General features: G+C 45.0%; 1 protein-coding gene across 6 annotated transcripts in view; it reads left to right on the forward strand.

Moving 5' to 3' along the window:
• Positions 1-25,059, forward strand: part of kirrel3b (kirre like nephrin family adhesion molecule 3b) — a 145,584-nt gene extending 120,525 nt beyond the window's left edge. For 2 of the 6 annotated variants that reach the window (XM_029001654.1, XM_029001656.1), the window contains exons 6-16: positions 1,107-1,212; positions 8,052-8,200; positions 8,700-8,827; positions 9,469-9,595; positions 14,167-14,267; positions 15,444-15,654; positions 16,814-16,921; positions 17,220-17,303; positions 17,510-17,619; positions 18,241-18,327; positions 21,702-25,059. In XM_029001654.1, coding sequence (XP_028857487.1) covers positions 1,107-1,212; positions 8,052-8,200; positions 8,700-8,827; positions 9,469-9,595; positions 14,167-14,267; positions 15,444-15,654; positions 16,814-16,921; positions 17,220-17,303; positions 17,510-17,619; positions 18,241-18,327; positions 21,702-22,169 — 1,679 coding nt within the window. In that variant the 3' untranslated portion in view covers positions 22,170-25,059. The remainder of the gene's footprint in view (positions 1-1,106; positions 1,213-8,051; positions 8,201-8,699; positions 8,828-9,468; positions 9,596-14,166; positions 14,268-15,443; positions 15,655-16,813; positions 16,922-17,219; positions 17,304-17,509; positions 17,620-18,240; positions 18,328-21,701) is intronic. The other 4 variants (XM_029001658.1, XM_029001659.1, XM_029001655.1 and 1 more) reach the window with 3 other exon arrangements.
• The last annotated feature ends 295 nt before the right edge of the window (positions 25,060-25,354 follow it).

The raw sequence follows: 25,354 nt of genomic DNA on the forward strand, positions 1-25,354 counted from the left end.
GGCACAGGTGCAGTTCGTGTGTGGGGAGGAGCACCCCAGAGCGGCGCGGCGGCGGGACGGAGGCGGGCAGGGAGCAGATGAGAAGGAAGCGTGGCACCTGGACAACTCCCCCCTTCTGGGCGGCTGCGGCAGCTGAGCTCACCCAGTCCAGCTGTGTGCCCGCGAGGCAGAGGGAGACGTACAGCGAGACGCCAGACACGGGGGGGGCTCACATATGCACCCGGCAGAACACACACCCATCCCCAAACACAAAAGTATATACTCACGCACGCATGCAAATTCGCCCTCAGGGGGTTACGATGGCTCCGCCGGCTGCACGTGGGCCCGCTGTGCCAGGCTCCATGCCCGTTACCTTCACTGCCAGTCCTATCAGTGCCAGCGGACATTACATCAGCGTGGCTGGGCGGATCAACACATCTGTCACTTCCTTGTTTCTTTTTTTCCAGTATTGGTAATAAGTCTGAGTTGGATATATTTACTTTAAATTAACTTTACTGTAGCTAATAAGCTTATTACATTTTTATTTTTTTTATGGGCATTTAGCCCATGCAATATTATAAAGCAGTTTCTCCTGAAATGTCTTGTTTGTTGGATTAGCATATTGACCATGTTATAATTGTGGTTATTTTTGTGCCTGTTAATGTAACCATAATTGAGTGCAGAGTGAGCAAATGAGTGTTCCAATTAATCACCATTTGCAAGTTGTCATTTGGAGTAATAAAGCACATTTAAAAGGCTTTGAATTGGTTAGTTCTCTGCTGGCTTTAATGACATCTGCGTTTAAAGGCAGATTAATGAGGGGGGTTGTCTAAGAAATTCATTCATTTTGAAGTCTGAACTGAAAGTGAAAGTGAAGTGATTGTGACACAGCACACGGTGACACAACGAAATGTGTCCTTTGCTTTTAACAATCACCCTTGGTGAGCAGTGGGGAGCCATGACAGGCGCCCGGGGAGCAGTGTGTGGGGACGGTGCTTTGCTCAGTGGCACCTTGGCGGTTCAGGATTTGAACCAGCAACCTTCCGATTACAAGGCTGCTTCCTTAATCGCTAGGCCACCCCCATGAAGGGTATGTTCGATTAAAGGGTTTCTCGGTTTGTTTGCAGATCTCCCTCTGGTCAACCTTTCAGTGGAGCCACAGCCCGTTCTCGAGGGGAACCTCGTCAAATTCCACTGCTCCGCCAAAGCCAACCCTCCTGTAACTCAGTACAGGTGAGTTAAAGCTTCTTCTTCTCAGTCCAGGCATGAGAAGCTGTCAAGTTCACTACTTTGATCACAGATAGGCGTGACATGGAGTCGTGTGTCGCATGGACTAGTAAAATACAGCTTTATATCCAATAAAGAAAGTGGTGAACGCGGATGGATGCATAATTCAAGTGGTCACAGTTGTGCAGCACCTTTATTCCACCTTGCTGTTCCATATAAAGCATATTAACATGAATACATGAATATGCCAGGATTACTGTTGGTCTGCCTCTACCAGTATTCACAGAAACAAATAGCATCTGCGTTAAAGAAAAAGACCAGGGTGTCATGTTTTATTGATGTATAATCTGTGCAACATTCATTCAGGTGATCCAGCAGCATTTTTACGATATTTTCCCACATGTGGAGTTAAACAACATAGCGTTGTTTGAAACTGTCATGGAGGATGTCGGAGATTTGTTCAGGAAAAACTTCCACAACAGGAAATTATAGAAGGCGGCCAGTCCACGGCTCCAACCCTGAACCACCTCAGGGCTTCATTTTTATACACCGCTCTTTGGTCATGCATCATCAAAACATCTGGACCCAAATTGTTGTGTGTGCTCAACCTCCTGTCTCAAGTTGCATATGTGTGTGTAGTCTAATTAAAATGTGCTTGACACTTGTCCTGTTATTTATGTCCACTCCCGGGATCTTTGTAAGGAAACACTCCTGAGTCATGCAGTGCCTCCTCTGTGTGTGTGTGTGTGTGTGTGTGTGTGTGTGCTTAGGTGCTGAAAAGTGTATAACTTTCATGTCTGTTCTCTCTCATGCCAACACTAAGTCTGACCCATAGAGAAAACTACATTGTGCTCAGTGAATGTAATCGAACACCTCTGTCATCATAAATTGTTTTCTGGCGTCGAATGTCCGGTTGTGCATTCCGAGCCTCACCACTTATTAGGCCTTCCTTGGGCCCTGCTAGTCTTATCTTTGGGTCTTCCAAAACTGTGCTTGGTCGTCGACCTCTGCAGAGTTGCCTTTTAACTCTGTGTTAAATGTGCGTTCGCCTTTAACTTAGTGAAAGGTCAGACCATGTATAGGCTGAGACACACAAATATATAATAGCAAACACACTGGCTATAACTGGCAATAATGAACACACATCCTTGATTATCTCACAACCAAAGTTATCAAAATTGTTTTTTTTTTTTATTAGCTCAGTAGTGGGGTCACTGTCTAGAAGAGGCTCTAGTCACGACTTGTCTGTACATTATAAAAAAATGTTCACTGCACACAGGCTATAACATTCAGAGCCACATGGCATTAGTAGTGACGAAGGATAAAACAATGCAGAATGAACTGTAGACAAGTTATAAACTGTAATAGTCATATAAACTGTAATACAAATGACTACAAAGAAAGTCAATTAGATTCAGTCTCTTTGGTCTGGTGACCCAGAGAATGTGAAGAGCTCAATCTGGATAAATACCTTGATATGGGGATGTCTGTGTTTCAGACATTTTTTATGTGCCACTGAAAGACTGTCCGAGCCATATTCCATGCACAGGCAAGAGAGATTATATATTTGCTTTTCAATGTTTAACAAAAAAAACCCAATTGCTATTTATCGGAATTGTTTTTTATACATTTATATATAGATTTTATTCTCCCATTCATTGCCGACTCTTTGCATTGTTGCATCACTAGCATTGACTCGTGAGAATAACAAAAAATACACTAAGAAGCATTGTTCGAATGCATAACCATATATACGTATCAGTTGAGCAGCAGGAGCCGTGTCTCTGCCTGACAGCACGATTCCAAAAAGAATGTTTCCTTTTCTCTACAAATAGATGAGAATAAGGTCGAAATAAAAGTTATTTATTTCCATGGATCCTTGTTGCGGCCTTGGCGAAGGGTAATACTGGGGTGATTTGTCAAGACATGCTATTCTGTGTGCGCGCAAGAGTGTGTGTGTGGGCAGAATAAGTAGAGCAAAATCAATAGGTGAGGGAATTGGCCAGCAGTGAATCTGAAGAAGGACTGGGAAATGGAATGGACGTATAACACACTTACAGGTGGCAAAACAGACTTGTTTGCCGCTGATGGATTCGGCGCCGTTAACAGCGGCAGACACTGAAACCGGGAAGCCGCCTTGTTTCCTGATTGCCCTTGACAAGAGGCACAGGTGAGCCCTCTGCCGCCGCTGCCGAGATGGGCTGTCTCCTGCATCCCCACACCTGCGCAGCTCAATGGAGGGAGGCGCCGGAAAGGAGAAGACGTCTCCCAGACACACTTCAGGATAAATGCCCAGGCCTTAAGGAAGGAGTGCATTTAGCAGCGGCAGGAAGATGCCAGTTCAGCAGAACGCGTCAATTAGTGCAGCACATGGAGCATGCTGAAATAGCCACTTTTTCAGTGTTTTATCGCTCTGGAAAGTGTTTCTGGTGGAGCAGCTGCGCTCCTCAAACTAATAAAAGGGGCTCTGGGACGGGCCGCTCAGCAGGACGCTGCATTCGTTGCTTGCTTCCGTTGTTGCAAGTGATTGCAACAAGCTTTAATGCACAACGTGTTATACACTAAAACACTGACCATGAATTTGACAGCTTGACAATGTTCCGGTCTATGGACCCTCATCAGGCCCTTTCACCATATCAGCCAATATGAGACGTCACATTTCCTTTAAGTGCAACTCCTAATGAATGGCTCTGAATACTGGCACGTCTTCACTCTGATGCATTGAACCCGGTAGATCTTTGAGCTGATCTGCTCAGAGGAGACGTTTCAGTCCTTCAGTCTCGTCTTCATCGCGGGAGCAAAAAAAAAAAAAAAATTACTCTGAAGAATTTAAATAAAAGTCTGTGGTGTCTGGGGTTGCATGTCTGTTAAGTTCCTGGCTAAAATGTGACAGGCCTAGTGGAGAGAGACCAGAAAGGATCTTTTTAATACTTTGATTAAAGATGCATTAGAAAGATGCAGCTCTCTTTCTGATCCAAGACGTAATTTCATTCATATCAAATATAAAAAGTAGCTGTATATTTATCCAGAAACTTAACAGACAACGACCTACTTATATAAAAAAACAGCAATAATAACCTTTTTTTTATTATTGTTATTATTATTGGTGGTAGTAGTAATAGCAATAGTAGTATTCACATTATTATTCAGGTTACGTCCTCTTGTCATTGTGTTTTTTTATCTTGTTTAATACAATAGTATTAGCTATTATATGATCTTATATATTAATACATAATGTTCTCTAAAATGCCTTCGAATGCCATTGTGAGCATCAGAGAAAGTAAATGATGAAAAAGTAATGGGAAAACACATCAGGGTACGGTCCAGCAGTTCCTCTGGTGGTGCGCTTTATTTCCCAGACCTCAGCCAACTCCTTACAATTACGTCGCTGTTGTTGTTGCCGTTAGTTTAGCTGCTTTCCCGCTGTACCTTATCTCCTCGGCGACGTCTCAGAGGTGGCTAATGAAGAGGTTTTCCATTACGGGCACCGCGTTTTTGCCTGCGGTGCGGCTGATGTGCGCACATGGGTCGCGGGCGGGGCCGTCGTTTGTTTTCCCGCGACCGCATCTCCCCAGCGATGCTCCGGCGCGGCACGCGGTGCATCAAACCGTGATTCATCTGGCGAGCATTGCATGCAAACGCACGGTGGCACAGGCGCAGCCAATATCGCAGGCCGCCCAACGAAATCCCCTTTGTCTGCGGCGCTGGCCGTGCTCACACCCCACTCCCTGCTGCAGAAACGCCCCCCACCTCTGTTTCTATTGAGAGTCACATAACGTGGTCTTGAAATTGAGAGGTACCAGCTTGACAAGCTCATCTCTGCCACCCATGTCTGGTGCCCCTTAGGAAAATGATTAAAATGCCATTCAGAAGCCGCCCCAAGAAAAGCAGGGAGTCTATCAGAGAGGCAGGATGACGTTATTGCGTTCAAACTTTAATATTGCAAGTGTCAAACCGGAAGATTACAAAGCGCTCAGTTATATCAGACGGGCCTTTGATTGAAAAGGCCCACTAAATCGTAACTCCGAGAGACTGTTGGCGCTTGTGCTGTCTAAACAAAGTAGTTTTTGCCACATGCACACTCAAACAGACATGTGTATTGTTGGATCATGTCTCTCAGTTGTGTGTGTGTGTGTGTGTGTGTGTGTAAATGCACCTGAGCAAAGTTTACCCAGCTCTTTGCTTGGATATGAGAAAGCAGGCGGTGTTTGCTCTGCCGACGTCGGATGGGATCAGCTCATAATTCATACAGACAGCGGCAGCACACATCTTCAGATTCCACACATTTCTGTGTGCTGGTGTCTAGTCACGGTGGGATCTGGCACCCGGGGAGAAGCGCGGACAAGAAATCAACTGATTTGTTTTTTTTATGGGAAGTGATTAGAAACAACTCTTTCGATGCCATCTATAGCTCATCAGGCACCTTTCACGTAGGATTAGCCACAACAATCAGACCCTCATGGGAAAAGAGGGCACTATTTTTAAAGCAGCATTAAACGCAGTCTTGCACACTAAGTGTGGGGCTTGTTTGCTAGGGTATGGAGAAAGGCTTCCTCCAGATTCACATAAATAGATTAAAAATAATAATAATATTTGGGGATCGTTCGTGAGCGCTGTCATTCATTGGGCTCCTCCTTTTTTATGCTGCTTATGAAAACACTATTAAAGATCGTGTTCTGGAAGAAGAGATAGATTGTTTTCAAGATGCAGATTACTACCAAGTGGGGTTTTTTTTTTTGTTGTTTTGTTTTATTCTATTTATTTAGCGAAAACCTAATGACACGTTACAGTAGCGAACAAGTCCGACGCACCGCCGTACTCTGTGCCAGTTTGAAAGTATGCCCCAAGTGTGAGATTACACAACAAACAAGTGTGGCTCTTCCCTTGGGAATCCAACCAGTTCTTTTTTTATAGCAGATGCCTTTAATTGCGTCCTAATAAGTTTCTAGCTTCCAAAGCAAGGAATTGAAAGGAAAGTCCGAAAAAAGCACGTTCGCCACCATTGGTGTCTCTCATTGGACGGAGCCAAGAGTGTAGAACGGCATGCAGAGTCTGTCAGTTGCACAAGTCCATTATTGTCCTTTTAGCAGAACTAGGCAGTGAATCTTTTCTCATTTAGATCATATAACTTGAGCCAGTCACGGGTGTCAGTTGCTTCGCCGGCTAATGAAATGTTGTTGGCCACGCGGACCAGTTCAGAACCGCTTCACCGGCATGGAACTGCAACGCTGGCGAGGCACTCCGCGCGGCGTCTTATAGGAGGGTAACAGATACTGAACGTTCCAATTTGTCAAAAAAAAAAAAATGTTGTCAGCGCGAGGGCCCGGACACCCACTCTTGCCCACTTTCCGGTTTTACAAATGGCTTCTGTCTCCTGAGTCGATGGGGAGCCATCTACTGGGATGAGCGTAACACAAGCCACTGCGCCCCGAGAAGCATTACTCCTCTGTTTCGTTAAGAGGCTCCCTGTCACGTGATACTTCCTTCCAAACACAAACGAACCGTTCCTAACGGAAGCCGGCGTCAATTTATTAATGTCAGCATCCTTTGTGGTGCGTACAGTAGGTGTCATCTGGAAGCGTCGGGGGACTCTAGCTATTTGTCATTTTGAGATTTTTTATTTTTTTTTACCTTTCAGCAGGCCCACTCTGGTCCAAGTAATGGGGTTCATGCTGTCTGCTCGTCACCCAGCCAAGAAACATGCTGAAGCAAGCAGAGATCCCTCACTTCATTGATTTCTCTCATTACGGTGTGATCATATCCCAAACAGAGTGGAAGACGCTGACAAATCGGCCCGCCGTTTACCGTTCTGTCTCATTCTGTAACCTTCAGCTGGAAAAACCCAGGCTTCTGCATTGATGAATGTGATGGAAACTTTGGAAACTACTCACTTGATGCAGTTGTGTTGGGTAAAGCAACCAGCGGAGCCCCATCCGACCCATTGATGTTCACAGCACAGACAGGGAATTCGAGATGACGCTCTCTGCGCCTGACAATGATCCTAATCCTGTAATGCATTCGGGATCCGGCGCACTCTCTCCTTGCCTCATTATTCTCTGTTTACATTCAATATTTTACTAATCGCCATCACAACATCTCAATCGGTTCACATATCTGAATGAAGAGCAGTAATTACACTTGGACAGAGCATAAAGCCACTCTTCATTTTCTGTGTGCCGTGACAGATGTTGTGCTCGTGCCGTGCCGTGCTGTGCGGAGTCTACAGAACCAAACAGGGAAAGAGAATTTGGAATTTCAAAAAGACAACATGGCTCGTGAAATGCTCTGTCTGCACAGTGTGAAAAGGAGTGGGGGGTATTTTTTTGATGTTCCGAGGGTTTTGTTTCAAAAATGGCATCAATATGCTAAAACATGGACTCTCACCAGTAGGATGATGGTAAACATAAATCACAAATTTGAAAGCCTGATTACGCCAAAATTTCCCTGAAGGGGTACCTATGGTGAGTTACAAAATTAATAATAATTAACATGCTTTTCCTCAATAAATAGCATACATCATGATATTTTTTATATAAAACTCTAGATTGATTTATTCTTTTTGACTGTGACCAGATATACTTGGGGCAGAGGTGATCCACACACCATACACTGCTGCCTGGGCACCTTTCATGGCTGACCACTGCTCACCAGGGGTGATGGTTAAAAGCAGAGGACACATTTTGTTGTGTCACCATGTATCAAAAAGACAATCACTTTCACTTCACTTTCATACAGGACATTGATCACACATAAATATTGAAATAACTGGAAAATTCGCTCTCCCTCTTGGCCACTTGTGAATAAGCCTCCAGTAGTGATTTTTATGTGGCTCTTTTCTTGCAAAGGTGGGCCAAAGGTGGCAGTGTGATCAAGGAAGTGTCTGGGGACACCTACGAGGTGATTGTTGACCACTCCTTCTTCACCGAACCTGTGTCGTGTGAGGTGACCAACCCGCTGGGCAGCACCAACATCAGCCGCAATGTGGATGTCTACTGTAAGTTTCTGTGTTTTCTAATTGTAAAAAAAAATGTAAAATGTCTTTTATTCTGTGGTGTTTGAATCTTGAATATTTTGACCTTGACTGTATAATGCAAATCTAGCTCATGATGTATGCCTATTGTAACAAACACTGAAAAAATATAGTTCCTTTTATTAACTGTTGATAATGAATCTGTGAAGATTCTCAGTCATCCAGGTGAATTTGTCTGAAGGCTGAGTCATGGCAACTGGACTTTCTTTCTTTAATGTAGAGACGTTTCATTCCGCATCCACAGAGCTTTGTCAATCTGAGGGAAGTTGTCTTGATAATGAAGCTTGGATTTATTGAGGGAAAAAGTTCTGAAAAGTTCACAAGGCTATTATTGCGAGTGAGCACAATCTGAGATCAAACATGCACAATGGTTTAATCATGACTGCTGATCTCCTCTACAAAGCTGTGGAAAGTTCTTGCTGTTTCATATTTGATCTGATTATTGTTTGGAATATTCGCACAGTTGGACCCCGACTGGCCGCCGAACCGCTGTCCCTGCAGGTGGACTTGGGATCGGACGCGGTGTTCAACTGCGCCTGGACCGGAAACCCATCTCTCACCATCGTGTGGATGAAGCGAGGATCGGGAGTGGTGCGTATTTTTGCGACTGATGTGGCTGCGTACGGCTTCGCATTTCCTATGCTAATGTATGCTACATTAATAATGTATAGATTATAGAAAGAATATCCCCACACTGAGGGAATGAATGTATTTCACTGGAATTTTTTATTCAGTGAATAACACAGTGGGTCTATATGCATACAGCAGTTCCCTCTTCTTTTGTAATTCATCGAAAGTTTAGTCACTCACCTGATTTTCTGTAATTCCGTTTTTTTTTTTTTTTTTCAAATTGGGATGTGTGCACAACAGCATGACGCATCAGCACAGCACCAGAAATAACCTCGCTGCCTCCTGACAGCTTCGGCGGCCTTGATAGATCGTCTTTGTGTTTTGTTTGTGTCCCCGCACTGCTGCATGGGACGTAAAATCCGAGTCCTCCCCTGTGAAGGTGACAGTGGCAGACTCATTCTTCTGCTCTGACTGGCAGCGCCCGACTCGCAAAAACGAGCATCCCGCAGTCCCCCGCTCTTGCCCCAAATTGGATTTTAATAATTGAGCAGGGGCCCTTTGAAACGCTAAGCGGGGTATGCGATGGTTTGGGGGGGGCCGTCTCAGGTGTAAAGGCATGGGACGCCCTGCCCTTATTTGACCCCTTCTCCCTGGTGTGGCAGGTGCTGAGCAACGAGAACATCCTGACACTGAAGTCTGTGAGGCAGGACGACGCCGGGAAGTACGTGTGCCGTGCTGTGGTGCCCAGGGTGGGGGCCGGAGAGAAGGAGGTCTCCCTCACCGTCAACGGTAAGAGGAACTCCTCTAAATGAGGTCGGGCAGGTCAGCGGCAAGAGCGCCTTTGTTTGAACAGCGGTGGTAGCTCAGCGGGTAACACACTCGCGTGTGAACCAGAAGATCACAAACGCCACTTACTATTACTGTGTCCCTGAGCAAGACACTTAACCCTGAGTGTCTCCAGGGAGACTGTCCCTGTAACTACTGACTGTAAGATAAGGGCATCTGCTAAATGCTGTAAAATGTAAATTATAGTGTAGCTCTTGTGGAAGACCTTCCACTTTCTGAAATCTGAAATAGGAATAAATCATGCAGGTGAAGGGAAGTGACATCATGACTGATATCATGCAAGGGGTATGACCCTCTTTGCCAGGGGTCGGCAACCCGCAGCTCCATAGCCACATGCAGCTCTTTTATTGTCACAGTACAGTTCCTTGTGGCTTAAGTAATAATCTTAAGTGTATTGTATTTTATCAGTTTTTTGTTTGTGCCACTGAGCAAAACACCGTCGCCACACACTGCTCCCCGGGCGCCTGTCATGGCTGCCCACTGCTCACCGAGAGTGATGGTTAAATGCAGCGGACACGTTTCGTTGTGTCACCGTGTGCTGTGCTGCAGTGTTTCACAATAACGATCACTTTACATTCACAAATATCTGCCATATATATATATATATATATATATATATATATATATATATATGCACGCCCATCACCCCCACCAGAGGGTGTTAATCAGTTTGTTCAGTTAGCATTTCAAAGTTTTAATGATTTGCTATTGTTGACTTATATGCATATGTTTAACTCTTACTTACGTTAATAAGTAAGTTGTGTGAGTTACCATAGTCTTTTCTACATGCATATCTGTGCTATTAATAAAGCGCTGTTCTGGCAGCGTTCCCCCCAAAACCCATCCGCAAAAGCATAGTTCTTTTATACAAAGCACACAAGTAAAAATAAAATATGCAGTGTTATCATGATTTTATATGTCAAAAATAATTTGCGGCTCCCGGTGCTTTCTCTTTTGTGGAAGCCGGGTCCACATGGCTCTTTGAGTGTTAAAGGTTCCCGAGCCCTGCTATAGGCACATATTTAGAATTGGCGCTAAGTGCTGAATTAAGTATGGGGTTTGTTTGCTGGTGTAACGCCAAAGGCACCATCAGGATTTAATAAAGAGATAAAATAAGAACCCACCACTTGGTAGCTATCTGCATCTTGAAGAAGAGAAATGTACTACTGGTGTGTAATTATTTCTTCACCCAGAACTCAATGGGAGGAACCGAATGATTTACAGCGCCACCACTTCCTCGTGATTTAAACTCACATCATTAAAGACCGTGTTTTTTTCTTCTGTTTGGTTTATTTATTAGTCTAAATCCTGACTAGTCCCATCATTACCATGTTGTGTTACGCTTGGTATCAGTTTGAGAATAGTTTCCCTCAAGTCAGAAAAAGTTGCATAGTCGTGCGAACCGACAAAATAGATATCCCCACACTGGTTTTCTGGTTTCCATGATGAATTCCTCATTATTAATGATAATTTTTGGAGATCATATTAGACATATACAATGGCCGTAATGCAGGCCCATTATGTTTACTATATGGCAATAGCTCTGTCCATAGTTCATTTTATTGCAAAAAAATCCGCTTTAATGCTGATTAAATTGGGCAGGAATGGCGGGAGGCTGCTTTTCGCAGGCAGTGACTGACTAATGAATGCTGGGGAATGGCGGGAGACCCAGCGCCTCTCAGACAAATGGCTTCATTACAGTCGCTTGATATTCTGGCGGCATGCATTAGCAACACAGCAGCTTTCACTCACAGAATTTACACGTCTTTAGCGGTGCTTTTTTCCCACTGCTGCCGTCCATTTGTGGCTGATGGAAACGGAGGCAGGGATTCGTAATGAGCGACGGGCTGGGGGCAGGAGTGAAATATTGTTCTGAGCGCACGCTGGATATTTCATAAACACGGCCGGTTCCTGCTGGGAAATGGTCCCCTGTAAATAAGTGCGGGATAAGATACGTGGTAAAAAAAAAAAAGTCAGTCCGAGGTCCGATCCTGTTATGGTTCCGCAGTCAGGCTCCTGCTGAGCCGAGCACGAGCAAATGCACTTAGAACCACAGAGCGACGCGGCGCAATGCATCATTTCCATACCACTCTCTCCAAACATCCATTCTGACGCTCGCGCACATTTGTAAACCAAATTGCCCACTTAAGATGTTCATGTGCGTGTATCCGCCAGTCTGTTTCCTCCTTATTTTTGCATTCATCATTTTGAAATCTATAATTTATCAGCCAAAGTGTGGAGGTGAAAAAAAAACGACCAGTCACACCGAAGCGAAATATTGATTCGGTGCGGCATTGTTATGCTCCCTGGCGTCTGCAGATTGAACAGGCGTCGCGTGCAAATCCAGCGGTTGTCTTTCCCCATTCCACTCGTGCTTTGTGTTTTCGTTTTCTTTGATCAGACTTGGATCGGCGCGAAATGCAGGGTTAAGAAATTTGAACCCAGAACCAAAAAATTTGACTCGAGAACGTTGGCGAGATGAGGAACGGCGCTCTTCGCCCCTCGTCGGCCCGCTGTCTTCGTCGACCCATCGAATTCCTCCAGCGCTGACAGGGAGGGAACGCGGTGACTGATGACCAAAATGGCTCCGTTTTTTTTTTTTTTTTCTTCTTCTTTGATCGCGTCACAGAGAGGGAGGGAAAGGCTGACAGAGAAGGAAAGAAGTAAAAAAAAAAAAAATGAAAAGGACGTGAGACATGGTGGGGCAGAAAGAGAGTGAAGCCGAGCGGGAGACATGGAGGCAGATGGAGGGCCTCGGCAGGAATATTCATGAAGTCGCTGCTTTTGTCTCGGCGCTCCCTGCGCCGTATGCTCGCGCTTACGCCCCAGTTCCTCTTTCATGCTAACAATTAAAATGCATGTGTTTAACATTTGTCAATATCTTCCCCTCCATTGCGCGTCACCGATAGTCACTTCTCCCACCGAGCTGCAAAGCACTGACAAGAGAATTCCCGCGCTCCCCGGGGCCCGGCGTAATTTAATTACAATCAAACAGCCAGCAGCCACTGGAATCTACGGACGCCGCTATAATGGAAACGCGTTGCTCCGTCGCGTCGCACTATCCGTCACACAGTGTGTGTATTTTTTAAGGGACTTCCTGTTTTATTTATCTGCCGCGTACTCTCCCTTCATGCTGGATCTGGATGGAAGAGTGCCTGGGGTAGTGTTTGTGTGTGTGTGTGTATTAGGCAGATGAAAATGCATTAACACGTTAATGGAGAGCTTAGGAGAACGATGTTTTCCCAGTGTCCCACTGGCCTGCCGGTATGTTCATTTTTCATCTCTCCTCCAGCTCTTAATGCATTAACACTTCGCATGGGCACAGACCTGCCCGGAGGCGGCAAACCGATACAGCCGACAATTAATAATCCCGGAAAATAAATGCTGTTGGATGTAAACACGCTCCACAGTTCTCTGATGGGCTGAGAAACGTCACAACATCTCAGCAGCACAGACAACAACCAGTTACTTATCCAAATCAAGAGGATCTTTAGCCTATGTGATTCCCTCCGGAACCCTGGAGATGCCCAGCCGTCACATGTGGCCTAAACAGCAGTCTGAACCAGTCACCCAGTGGTACAGCACAATCACTACAACATCTGATCATGTCAGGGATCTGTGAGGGCAGGGAAACAACCCGGCACGCCGACACGCAAAATACAGTGGCCGGACGTGGACTAGACACAATGAAGATACATTTATACTCATGACAACAGTCGCACGCAATACGGAAATTAGGAACATGCACAATGAACATGAAGCTCCGGCCTGGAATGCTGAACCGGAGCACCCCAAAAAGTCAGGATCTAAGGTCTAAGGATCTAAGGTCTGCGTGTTCATAGCTTCTTTGCATTTGACATTGAAACCGCTAGATTTTGAGTCAGACGCTCAGTCCGTAATTTTTTACGGTCTGACTATTGTCTTGTGAGTTCATGGCTGTGGTGAGCAAATTGAATGAGCAGAGATGGGGACGCTGGGTGTTATCGTTCAACAATGACATTTTTTTCTTCCTTGCTCCCCATCTCAGTGCTGGTGATTGCACCCCATAGAAATGGCTTTTGCGCTCACCATGGCGACCCTTATCACGCAGGGAGATATCAGGCTTGCCGTAAATCAGCTCGGCTCTAGATTGCAATGGAAGACTAGATGATCTCTCTCTCTCTCTCTCTCTCTGTCTCTCCCTCTGCCCTTCGAACAGTCCGCCTCGTCCTTGGTTACATGTGGGTATCTGAGGCACATCTTGATCAGTCTGTGTAGGGCCCTGTAGAGCTCTGAGAGGGAGTGCCTGTATGTATTAGATCAGGCTGATGGGATAGCATAAGCTTTCTTTGCACACACACTCACAGAAAGAATACTACTTTTCTATGTAACTCAACCTTTTCTGCATAATAAAATTCAAATAAAAAAAAAAAAGAGTTTTTATGTTTAAAACAGAAGAGACGTGGTCATGAGTGTTGGTTTGAATCATCAGTTGTTTTCATCTTTTCTTTCTTTCTTTTTTATTCATCCCACAGGACCTCCAACTATATCCAAAACCCAGACAAAGCAGGAGCTGCATGGAGAGAAGGGCCAGATTCAGTGCTACATAACCAGCACCCCTCCACCAGACCGCATCGTGAGTCATCCCTTGCTCTCTCTCGCCCGTTCCCTTTCTCCCCACCTCTCCTCTCTTCTGTCCCCACACAGCGGCTGGCTGCTTGTAAGGGCCACCTGCTAACACCCACATCAGACGCAGAAGGTGAAATCTCTTGTGGTGAAATCTCTCACTTTCTTTCTTCGACCCCCCCCCCCCCTCTCTCTCTCTCTCTCTCTCTCTCTCTCTCTCTCTCTCTCTCTCTATCCCTCTCTCGCTTTCTTGGCACGTTCCGTTCCCCGCCTGGGCCACCTGTTGGTGCCCACGTTGAGCACCACATCACCACGCCTGTGCTTGTGATGCCCGGTGTGGGCTGCTGCTTCAGTCGCCGCGGCACGCCGCACGTGACCACCGGGGCTTTGTTGTCCACGGCGGAAAACACGGCCCAAGAACGCGCGACACGCCCGCTCCAGTTAACATCGCCATAACAAGTGGAATTGCATTGCAAATAATAATAATTTCACTCGTGTATGACTGGGAGGTTATTAGGCATGGCAGCCTAACACTCCTAATTTCTCATTTAATGCATGCTTATGCTCTGATACCGCAGATCCCATTAAGATGTACGACTCTTAGATAAACACAGACTGCTCTGAGGGCTAATCTTTGATTCATTACTCACAGTGCATGTGGGTGTTGGGTTGTCTGTTTTGTGTGTGAATGTGTGTTCACAGGAATGCACTAATGTTTTTGCATCACGTCAAATTTACTGCAGAGTAAAATCATCCCTGTTCTCTTCAAATAGTGTCTGCTTTTCATGTGTTATCAAACTCCCGCTCACTTAAAAATGTTGGAAATATATAATTCAGGTATCAGTGGGTCATTTTAGTTGGCATATACATATGAATAAATCCTGTACTTTTAATAATTTCCATATTTTCCATATTACATACATACAGCAAGACCAAATAGGTGAATAATATGCAAATATGTTTAACAACTGTTCACTCTGTCTATTACAATCATGTAAACGTGCACCACTTATGTTAATACAAATTGGCATTAAAATGCATGCATCAAGCCAAATATGCAATAATTAATAGCAAACAGCAAAACCATATGCAGGCAAGAACGAGAATAAGCATTTATGGTTGTCAATCAAAGCTGTTACCACGTGATTACGATGAAGTTACAAACTTTTTATTTTGTTTTGACCAGGCCTGGTCATGGAAGGAGACGGTGTTGGAGTCGGGTACGTCTGGGCGCTACACGGTAGAGACGGTGAGCACAGAAGAAGGTGCCATCTCCACTCTTACCATGAGCAACATCGTCCCGGCCGACTTTCAGACCATCTACAACTGCACGGCCTGGAACAGCTTTGGCTCCGACACCGAGATCATCCGCCTCCAGGAACAAGGTGGGAGCCAAGGTTCGACACGTTCCTCCTCTCTTACAACCCTCGCTAGCCTGGCCTCTGTGTGGCGGCGTCTGTGCCCAGTCTGGAGCCCAGTCTGGCGCCCTGGAGACTCGAGCCTCGCTGTGTTGTCCTGTGTGTAGTTCGTGCTGCCCAAGTACAACAGCGTTTGTTCCGATGCGTCAGCAGGTCGTTTTATTCGTGCACAAGGTGGTCTGAGGACAAAATTTGCTCGACTCGCTAGTCCACAAGTACAAATTTGATTGGTGCACTTGATTTTCTCGTAATTATAATGTTGCGATAGCCCGTTCGTCCTCTAAATGCATTGATGGCATTTTGCTGCGCTCAATTTGGAGCCACTTTGTTTCAGCAAGACCTGAGTGTCTGGCAGCGGCCCGGTACTTCATGCACTTGTATCCGGTAACGGGGAAACTTTCCGCTACAGTCTCCGCAAATGAGAACGCGCGGCCGGCTTATTTGAAGAGGACGTGGATAGATGAAGACATTAAGTAGACATTAATGGCCGAGGAGGCTCTTTGTTGTGTTGCATTTGTTTTAAACGAGGCGCAGGTAATTAATGTGGGTGCAACCCGTGCTCTGAGTCAGCCATTCATAACGACGGCGAAACCAGGCCAAGCGCAATCGCCCCGTTTTTTTTTTTATTCATCAACGCGCACATCACGTAGAAAAGCCAGGGACGCCTTTTTTAATGCTTAATAATGACACAGCAGTTTCCTCACCGTTGTGAACGAACGGGACGGTTAAGTAATTGGTAATTATTACTCCTGCAGCCCCCGTTTGCTCAAGATGCATATAAAGACTGAAGCGAGCGAGAGGGAACGGAGACTAATCCGGCCGGCAGGCCTCCAGATGGGGTTTATTAATAGCCGGGCAACTGTCAGCTACTCTAATCGAGTTATCGCTGTGTCATTAACTATCTGTTCCGTTTATGCGTGCGGAGGGCTTTATTTCACACGCGGACTCAAATGATTTCAGTAGAGTGTCGTGAGAGTTTATTATTTTTAAATGTCTATTGAAAATGCTTCAATTATAATTAGCATTGTCTCCACAACACCCGTTATTCTCTTGTCTATTTGTGTATGATGAACAAGTCATTGTAGAGTCGGGACAGGTGTTGTCATGTGACGTGTATGTGTCTGTCTTTCACGTGCAGCGTCGGTGCCAGTGGCCGTCATCATCGGCGTGGCCGTCGGCGCCTTCGTGGCCTTCATCGTTCTCCTGGGGACCATCGGCGCGTTCTGCTGCACCCGTTCTCAGAGAAGTACGTACCTGTCTCCAGCGTCACCCCTGCATGCCTCCACCGCCACACGATTCAGTGGCCTTCAGCAAGTCAGACAGTGTTTGAGGGCTCATGTCACTTCACACGACAGCATTGTCCGTTTTTCCGTCGTGCTCCACCTTCATCACGTTCTCCTTCTTCTTTTAAATGGAAAAAAAAGCATATAGAGAAAAAGAAACCTCATCCATTCAGAGCTTAGTCTAGTCAGCGAATGCACGTGTGGAAGTGCCGTTGCGTGCCCCGTCACCAGCGCTGAGCATGTTGTTGTTGTATACCACAGAGGACGCGCACCTGGTTATGCCCTCACTGCCCGTGTCCATCTGCACTCAGCAGAGAGAACTTTCCAGCAAAATTAAGACAGAAAGTAAGACTTTGTTATATGACGGTCATGAACTAACAATAGCCGAATGAGCCGGCACTTTATTTACTTCTTTTTTTTTTTTTTTTATTCCTTTTTAATGCTCTGCTGCTCACTTTACCCTGGTTCTGTGAAGTGGCATGAGGAAAAATGCTTTGTTGCGCTCAATTAGCAGACGTTAATGAAGCCTGTCACGGCCCTCTCTCTTTTAGACCTGAAGGGGGTGGTCTCGGCGAAGAACGACATCCGCGTGGAGATCGTCCACAAGGACCACAACGCGGCGCGTGAGAACGAGGACCACGCCGCCATGAAGCAGCTGATGGTGAGACTTGCCCCTCACCCGCTAACAGAGCACAGCGTCTCATTATGCTGGGCCCTGTCACGTCCTGTGATAATGAATGCTAATTATCGCCATCACAACACTAATAACACCAATCGCGAGCACTAACGTGGCCCCATGAATAATGCAGCGCGTTTCGCGCCTGTTGCACCACAAGCCTATATTTAGCGCTGTGCCCGCGTTTCCTGGGAGGACAGGGGCACAGCCAGGGGTCGCCATGGAGATGTTAGAATCCCTGTTTCCAAGGGCTTTGAGGTCACAGCCTTCCGCATGGTCAAATAAAAAAAAAAAAAAAGTCTTTGCCCTAATTACTGGTGCACTAACCAAAGGCTGAAGGCGGAGGCACAAATCTTTAGAAGAAACTGTGACACTTTGGGAAGTTCATGTGAATAAAAAGATAACACAGATTCCCTTCTTAATGAGATTCATGTGTACAATGTATTCATGAGGACTTGGCCTGTAGTCAAATTAGAGACGAATATCATTAAGAGTCAGAATCCCAAATCTCCACCAGTGGCCGGTGTGGGAGTCGGCCGGGCGGGTGAATCAGAGCAGAAGTTCTCCAAACGCTGGGAGCTAAACCTCTGTTCTCTGTGCCCTCAGCTTGAGCGGGGCGAGTTCCAGCAAGAGTCCGTCCTCAAACAGCTGGAGGTGCTGCAGGAGGAAGAGAAGGAGTACCAACACATAAAGGTGAGAGCATGAAGACCGTGGGTCCGATCCAGGACAAGATATTTATTATGCATGAGCTGGATCATTGTAATCTTCTTCGATCCTTTATGATTATTATTGTTTATATTGTATTTCACAAAATACCTTGAACTTCTGCCCATTTTAGAAGCAAAACATGTTCAATTTACCAGTTGGTGGCTATGTTGCAATAGAACGTATCATATATAAGTACCTAAAACCTCAAAGTAGACAAAACTACAAAAGAGATTGAATAACCGAACCGACCAAAAACTGTTCAACTATTTTTAAAAACTCTTTTTATAATCTTTTAAAACGGTTCGCAGGAATGAGGGAAGAAAAAAGACAAATTTTGACAGAATAAAAACACGCTGCATTAACTGAATATTCATTTGTTGTGCTCCAGCACCCCACAGATATTTTCACAGTTTTGTAATCAAGGTTCAGAGTTTATGCAATCAAATCCCTTTAAAAATGGAGATAAATTATTTACAAAGTCAATGTAATTCAACCATAACCCATAATTTGTAGTCAAATGCCATAATTGCCTTCTTTACGTTGTTTTTTTTTTTTGTTATTTGCTTGGAAGGGTGAATGATGTGGAATTAATGTCCACCATCAGAAATACTCAGGCAAAAAATATTTAATCCAGTTTAATCAAGACAAATGGAAGGAGATGAGGACTATCAATCTTGTCTTTATAGAAAATTGGGTTTTTGCATCTAAAATCAACACATTAATCCTTGTAATATAATATAACAATATATAATTATAACAAAAAAAATCTGTCCCATACAGACCATTATCACTGCAAACATAAAAAAAGCAAAAAACAGGCCCTTACAGCATCCAGATTTAGACCAATTTAGTATTCATACATATACAAATTAGTATTCAGTACTAATCACATCATCACTCTCGGGTTAACATGGATCACCACATCTGTGGAGGTTGTTGAGTCCCTAAAGATCAAGTGCACGGTGACATTAAGCACTTTCACTTAAATCATCACACTGCAAAAGCAGATTTAAAAAACAGAGAAAAACATATTTTACTAAGCAATGTGTAAGTGACATGAAGAAAAACGCTTAATTTGTTTTGCTGTGTCCACCCAGACAGACTGCAGGGTTTTGATTTATGACAAATACAGCAGCAGTTCAGTTTTGTTTAAGAGAGCCGTCAGCGCGTTTCGCTTTTTTATATAATATCAAGCCAGTGGAATTTCATCTGTTTGTACTGAAGTTAACAGTAGTTCATAGTTTTATTAAGAACTGTAGCATGGCCTTATTCAGAATATAGATTTTTTTTGGTCGTTATTCATGTAAACTAGTTCTTTGTCAAGTTCTAAAGTAAGAAGTGGTGGGCGGGGGGTTGCGGAGGTTGGAGGCTTACGATATTAATTTTTTTTCAGATTCACAAACCCTCTCTTTGCAAAATTAAAAAAAGTTTGAAGGTCAAACTGACAGCAATTACAGAAAACAGGAAAACAAGAGCCAGAGAGTGTCAGGAGGAATGAAGAGGAGTTGAATGGAATGTTTTGAAACTGTCGCATGTGGCGTAACAATGGAATTGTGCAACCCGCTAATTAAGTGGACCTTGATGAATCTCACACAACGAGTGCAAAAAGTTGCCGGAACGTCAACTAATATTTCAAGTTTAATTGGGCGAAAAAAAAAAAAAAGTCCAGTGAAAACTAAATATATATTTATATAAATGTACAAATGCACTCCGCCCCCCCCCCCCAAAAAATGAAAGGACACGATGCCATGGTTGCTGTCGCCATCACTGTGGCAGTTCGGGACTGTTGCTAAGAGGCCAAACCAATACGCCTGTGCAGATATGGATGTCATTTAGAGTGCGCTCAGCCAAAACCCAGGGGAGAGACACTAATCACGGAGAGATGACACTGCTATGACAACCCAGGAAAATAGTCATCATGCAGGGTGTTACCAGACGCCGGGCGACGTCTTTGCTCTTCCCATCTCCTTGGTGTCCTTTGTGCCTCGTCTCGCAGCAGCATGCCCGTCATAATGAAAGTCTTAACCCACAGAGACCGGCAGAGGCAGCAGGCGGGGGCACTCGAGACGGACAGCTGTCTATGGGATAAAATAACCATAAGATGCGAAAACGATATATCAACAACACAATTTCCCAATCCCTTATGGAGAATGAAAACCATAATGAAGAAACAAAAAGCTTTTTTGTTGTTGTTGACCTGGAGGTTCTACACTGATTCAACTATGACTGTGTGTGTTAGTGAGTATCTTCAGCCTGTAATATACTGGTTGGTGTGTAGAGTCATCATCGAAACCTACATAAATAACAGTTTACTCCTAATTGTTCAGCTACAAAGCAATTACACATTTAAATAAATTGCGATGTTAACCTTTGCAGACTTGCATTATGTATTCTGTAATTGCTGTCAGTTTGACCTTCAAACTTTTTTTAATTTTGCAAAGAGAGGGTTTGTGATTCTGAAAAAAATCATATCGAGAGCCTCCAACCTCTGCAACCCCCCGCCCACCACTTCTTACTTTAGAACTTGACAAAGGACTAGTTTACATGAATAACAAAAAATATATATATATTCTGAATAAGGCCATGCTACAGTTCTTAATAAAACTATGAACTACTGTTAACTGCATCTACAACTTCAGAACAAACAGCTGAAGTTCTCCTGGCTTGATATTATATAAAAAAGCGAACTGCTGCCGTATTTGTAATAAATCAAAACCCTGCAGTCTGTCTCGGTGGACACAGCAAAACAAATTAAGCGTTTTTCTTCATGTCACTTACACTTAGCTTAGTAAAATATAGTTCTTTGTTTCTTTAATCTGCTTTTGCCTTTGGCGTAAAACCTAGATATAGCCTTTCACTTGTCAGCTGGAAAAAAGGTCCCCTGCCATGTGTGTTTGGGCAAAGATCAGAAAATCTGAATTCTAAGTTGAGACAATCTCTTTGTATTTGGCATTTGCACGCCCTTGGTTTCAAGAGAGAGAATGCTTATATTTATCATTTATATTGAGCACATATTGTCATTGTAAATGATATCATCAGTGTGACTGCTTCGGTGAAAGTGCTTAATGACACCGTGCACTTGATCTGTAGGGACTCAGCAACCTCCACAGATGTGGTGATCCATGTTAACCCCGAGAGTGGTGATGTGATTAGTACTGAATACTGAAAATGTGACCTTTTCTTCACGGGGCGTTTCACATGGGCAGTGTCACAAATTAGATTAAAAATGACCCAGAAACAGTGCAGCCAGTGTGCAGACTTCTACATTTTTTCAATTTCTAAACTCTAGGCTTAGATGTGTAGCTTGTGTGTGTCTATGACTCTGTTTTGACTCTTTAATTGTTGTTCTTTAATACTAGGATCCAACCAATGGCTACTACAGCGTCAACACCTTTAAAGAGCACCACTCCACTCCTACCATCACCCTGTCTGGTAACCAGACCACAGAGATGCGGAACACCAACACCGGCACCACCGGCAAGCAGAGGGTCCCCACCGGCATGTCGTTCACCAACATCTACTCCACCCTCGGCGCCGGCCCCAACCGGCTCTACGACTACAGCCAACGCTTCGTGCTGGGCATGGGCAGCAGCTCCATCGAGCTGTGCGAGCGCGAGTTCCAGCGCGGCTCGCTGAGCGACTCCAGCTCCTTCCTGGACACGCAGTGCGACAGCAGCGTCAGCAGCTACAGCAAGCAGGACGGCTACGTGCAGTTCGACAAGGACAGCAAGGCCTCCGCCTCCTCCTCGTCCCATTACTCGCAGTCCTCCTCGCAGAATTCGGACCTCACGCGGCCCCTGCAGAAACGCATGCAGACCCACGTCTGACACGGAGTCACAGAGAGGTCACAGAGAGGTCACAGAGACCACCGTTTAGGGACGGCAGTGCTGCCCGCGGGCGAGGGGAGGAGTCTCTTCACGCCCTTTTATTTTTCCCGGGGATCTATCGTCATCCGCTCGCCTGGTCCTCCATTTTCTGTAGCCACAGTTCGGCGGCGCAGACCCTGCCTCATGTGACTGTTTTTATGCTCAGTATCCGTGTGGTCTCAGTGAACAGAGCAGAGCAGCCTGTGCGGAATCAAAATGGTGGAGATGGCCCCGCCTTCACAGCCACGCCAACGCTTTAATGCTCTTTTACATTTAAAATCAACTGTGTAAGAGCGAGTTTTTAGAGAGGATTCTTTTTTTTCCCCTCATATGATTCTCGAAACTGGATTCTGACTAACGGCAGCTGTGTGTTTCCCTATTTTTTGCCTCTGATGGGTCGCAAATGATCTTTTTACAAATGAATACGTGACAGTGTACATTTCTTCTTCATTTCTTTTTCGACGTTGGCTGTTTTCTGCCCTGTTGTTTGAGCCAATTGACTTTGAAGGCCGACTCTAGCCTTCAGCTGGAGCAGAAAAGACTTTTTGCTGCCATAAGGGCCAGCCCTGCGCGGTGTAGGTGTCATGGCAATCAGTTCTGACAGGGCAAAGGACACGAACTGGGACCCATCCCAACGCAGTGTGACGTCTTCTCGCGAAAAAGCTTTTAGACCGTGGTCTTTGTACACAAGTGGCACCAAATGAATACAGCTGAACATGTGGCTTCCTCATCCCTAATCGGAGAAGCTCAGTAATTCCAAAATAAATTCCTTCTGTGTGACCTTGACGTTGAGAGTGGTGCCAGTTGGGTAAAAAAAAAACAAAAAAAAAAAAACTGTATATTTTTTGCTCTTACGTATGGTCTGTAATTAATTTAGCTCGCTGGAGTACAGTAAGCGCTGTCACTGTTTTAAGTGAAGGTGCTGCGAATCCGACCGCATGGCCGTGGCGTGAGGAGACAAGCGTCGCACAATGTTTACTTTGCTGCCATGTCACCCTTCCCCGCAAAACGGCCATCAAGTCATATTACACCGTACTATCAGCTCTGCTGCCATATTTACTGACCTGTTTATTGAAAGTGCATTGTTAGGCCATACTTAAATGGCTCATTCGGTTGTTACTTTTGCCCAATAATCCCGTTTCCGGCAGACAATTAGAACCGGAGGGAACCGTTCCGATGCTTGATAGCCGATCTGTGGCCTCTTTACAGTTTGTGTAAAGTGATAATGATCTCTCCCCTAACTCTGGGCCAGCGAAGCGGGGCTACACTACAGGCCGGGCGGAGGAGCCGAGCGCTTGCCCTAAGCACTTTATACATGCCCTCGCCTTCACGGCAATTTCAGCGGGGTTTCATACTCCAGCGGCGCTGGCGCACTCTAATTTTACAAATGGACGGGTGCCCATTGTGCAGCTTAAAGACAAAAGGCCTGTTTCCATGCTGATAATCCTGACTCAGAGCTCGGTACACTGTATATAAACCTCTAATGGCGTCTGTATAGAGTTTTTTAGCTGTTCTCTTCTTTTTCTTCTTGCTCCGCCGGGTTTCTACATTAGGTCTACAAAAGCCAGTACCACTCACGCCATCAGCGCTGTACAGACAATCACGTTTTTATTTATCCCCGCAGCCTCTCCAACCAGGCTTTCTCGAGCCCAGGGGTCAGCTGGGCGCTGCAGAGGCATGGGACACCCTCCTTCTGCCAAGCATCGGTCTGGGCAGAGGTGAATTTAATGATATATATTAATTTAATTAAAATTCATTGTTTTTTTTTCCTTTTACTTTGGGATCCGGTAAATAACATCTCAGAGCTAGAATGGTTGTGATCGGTATTGCGACCACAAAAATGTCAATTCACGTATGATTTAACATTTAAAGATGGCCAGGCTGACCGCCATATTTTTACATTTGAGATGTCAATTGACAGCCGCGATTAATCTTGCGAACCCAGAATTCCTGGCGGCGGCACTCAGGCCCGCGCCCGCCCAGGGGGAGCGTGTGTGGCGTTGCGGCAGCGGGCGAAGTGGATTAATGGCCAGCGGTGCCCGCGGTGCCTCTCGCCGCTCGCTCCCAGTGGGGTAGACGCCGGCCGGGCCGTTTTTTTTTTTCCATTTTTTTCTATCCCATGTCACCCCATCCACACAGATGAGTAAATACCCCTCGCCCTGATAACAAGGGGTTAGAGGCGGAGGCTGATAAAAGGCTGCGGCGTTTATGGGAACGCCGTCCCCTGTCCTCCAGTTGCTTGCTTTCCATCATGCCCGGGATGGATTATAAAGGCATCAGGGGAGAAGGAGAGGGGTCCACAAGTGTAGCGTTGGGGGGCTGGATTGGTTTGGGAGGTGGGGAAGGCTCTTCAACGGTTTGTCAGTCTTCTTGTAATCATTTCTGTGCCTGGTGGCTTTATTGCATCAGTGACTTGTGCTCTGCAAAACATTTGCTTGGTCTGAATAATAAAAAAACAGAAATATTAAAAGTATATATCACACCGAACACACACAACTCTGCTGACAAGTCGCGCTGTTTGAAAAGGGTGGTTTACTGAGAACCTCTCCGCTTCTCCACAACCGATTAGAAGTTGCCCTGACACCACAGCAGACATCAAAATATTCTTCCAACCTCAGTGTAAATGCCACAAACACTATTTTTCTGTCTTTCTTTTTTTCTATTAAACCAATCAATATCTCGTTAGTCTTTCAATAAGATGTTAAAGTAACCAAAAGGGTGTGTGTACGCAGAGAACTCCCACAAATCAATATATAATGAATCAAAAGTTCATGGATGAAAGTCATTGTGTAAACCACTGTTTTCATGCAGTGCCCCTCTGTATCAATAAAAGAAAGTGAAACGTTCTCAACCTGCATCCTTCTGTACATCTATGATGCTTTTGCTCTGTAAATTTGGGGTAGAAAAAGAAAAAAAAATTCTGTTTGAAAACTGCTTTTTTTTGTCTGTGTGTGTGTGTGTTTCTTAATTTAATGTCATTTGGGCACTATTTTTCAAACTGACGCTAAGCACTAAGCACAGCATTATGAGCAAAGTGGGGCTTGTCTCCAAGTGTAAAATCAAAAAAGTGCTGATGGGATTCCAACAAATAAATAGATGACAAAAGAAAGAAAACATCTTTAATGATGTTGGCACATATTGATGTA

Source organism: Denticeps clupeoides, chromosome 13 (genome assembly GCF_900700375.1).
Source record: "Denticeps clupeoides chromosome 13, fDenClu1.1, whole genome shotgun sequence".
In the NCBI taxonomy this organism is placed as follows: Eukaryota; Metazoa; Chordata; class Actinopteri; order Clupeiformes; family Denticipitidae; genus Denticeps; species Denticeps clupeoides.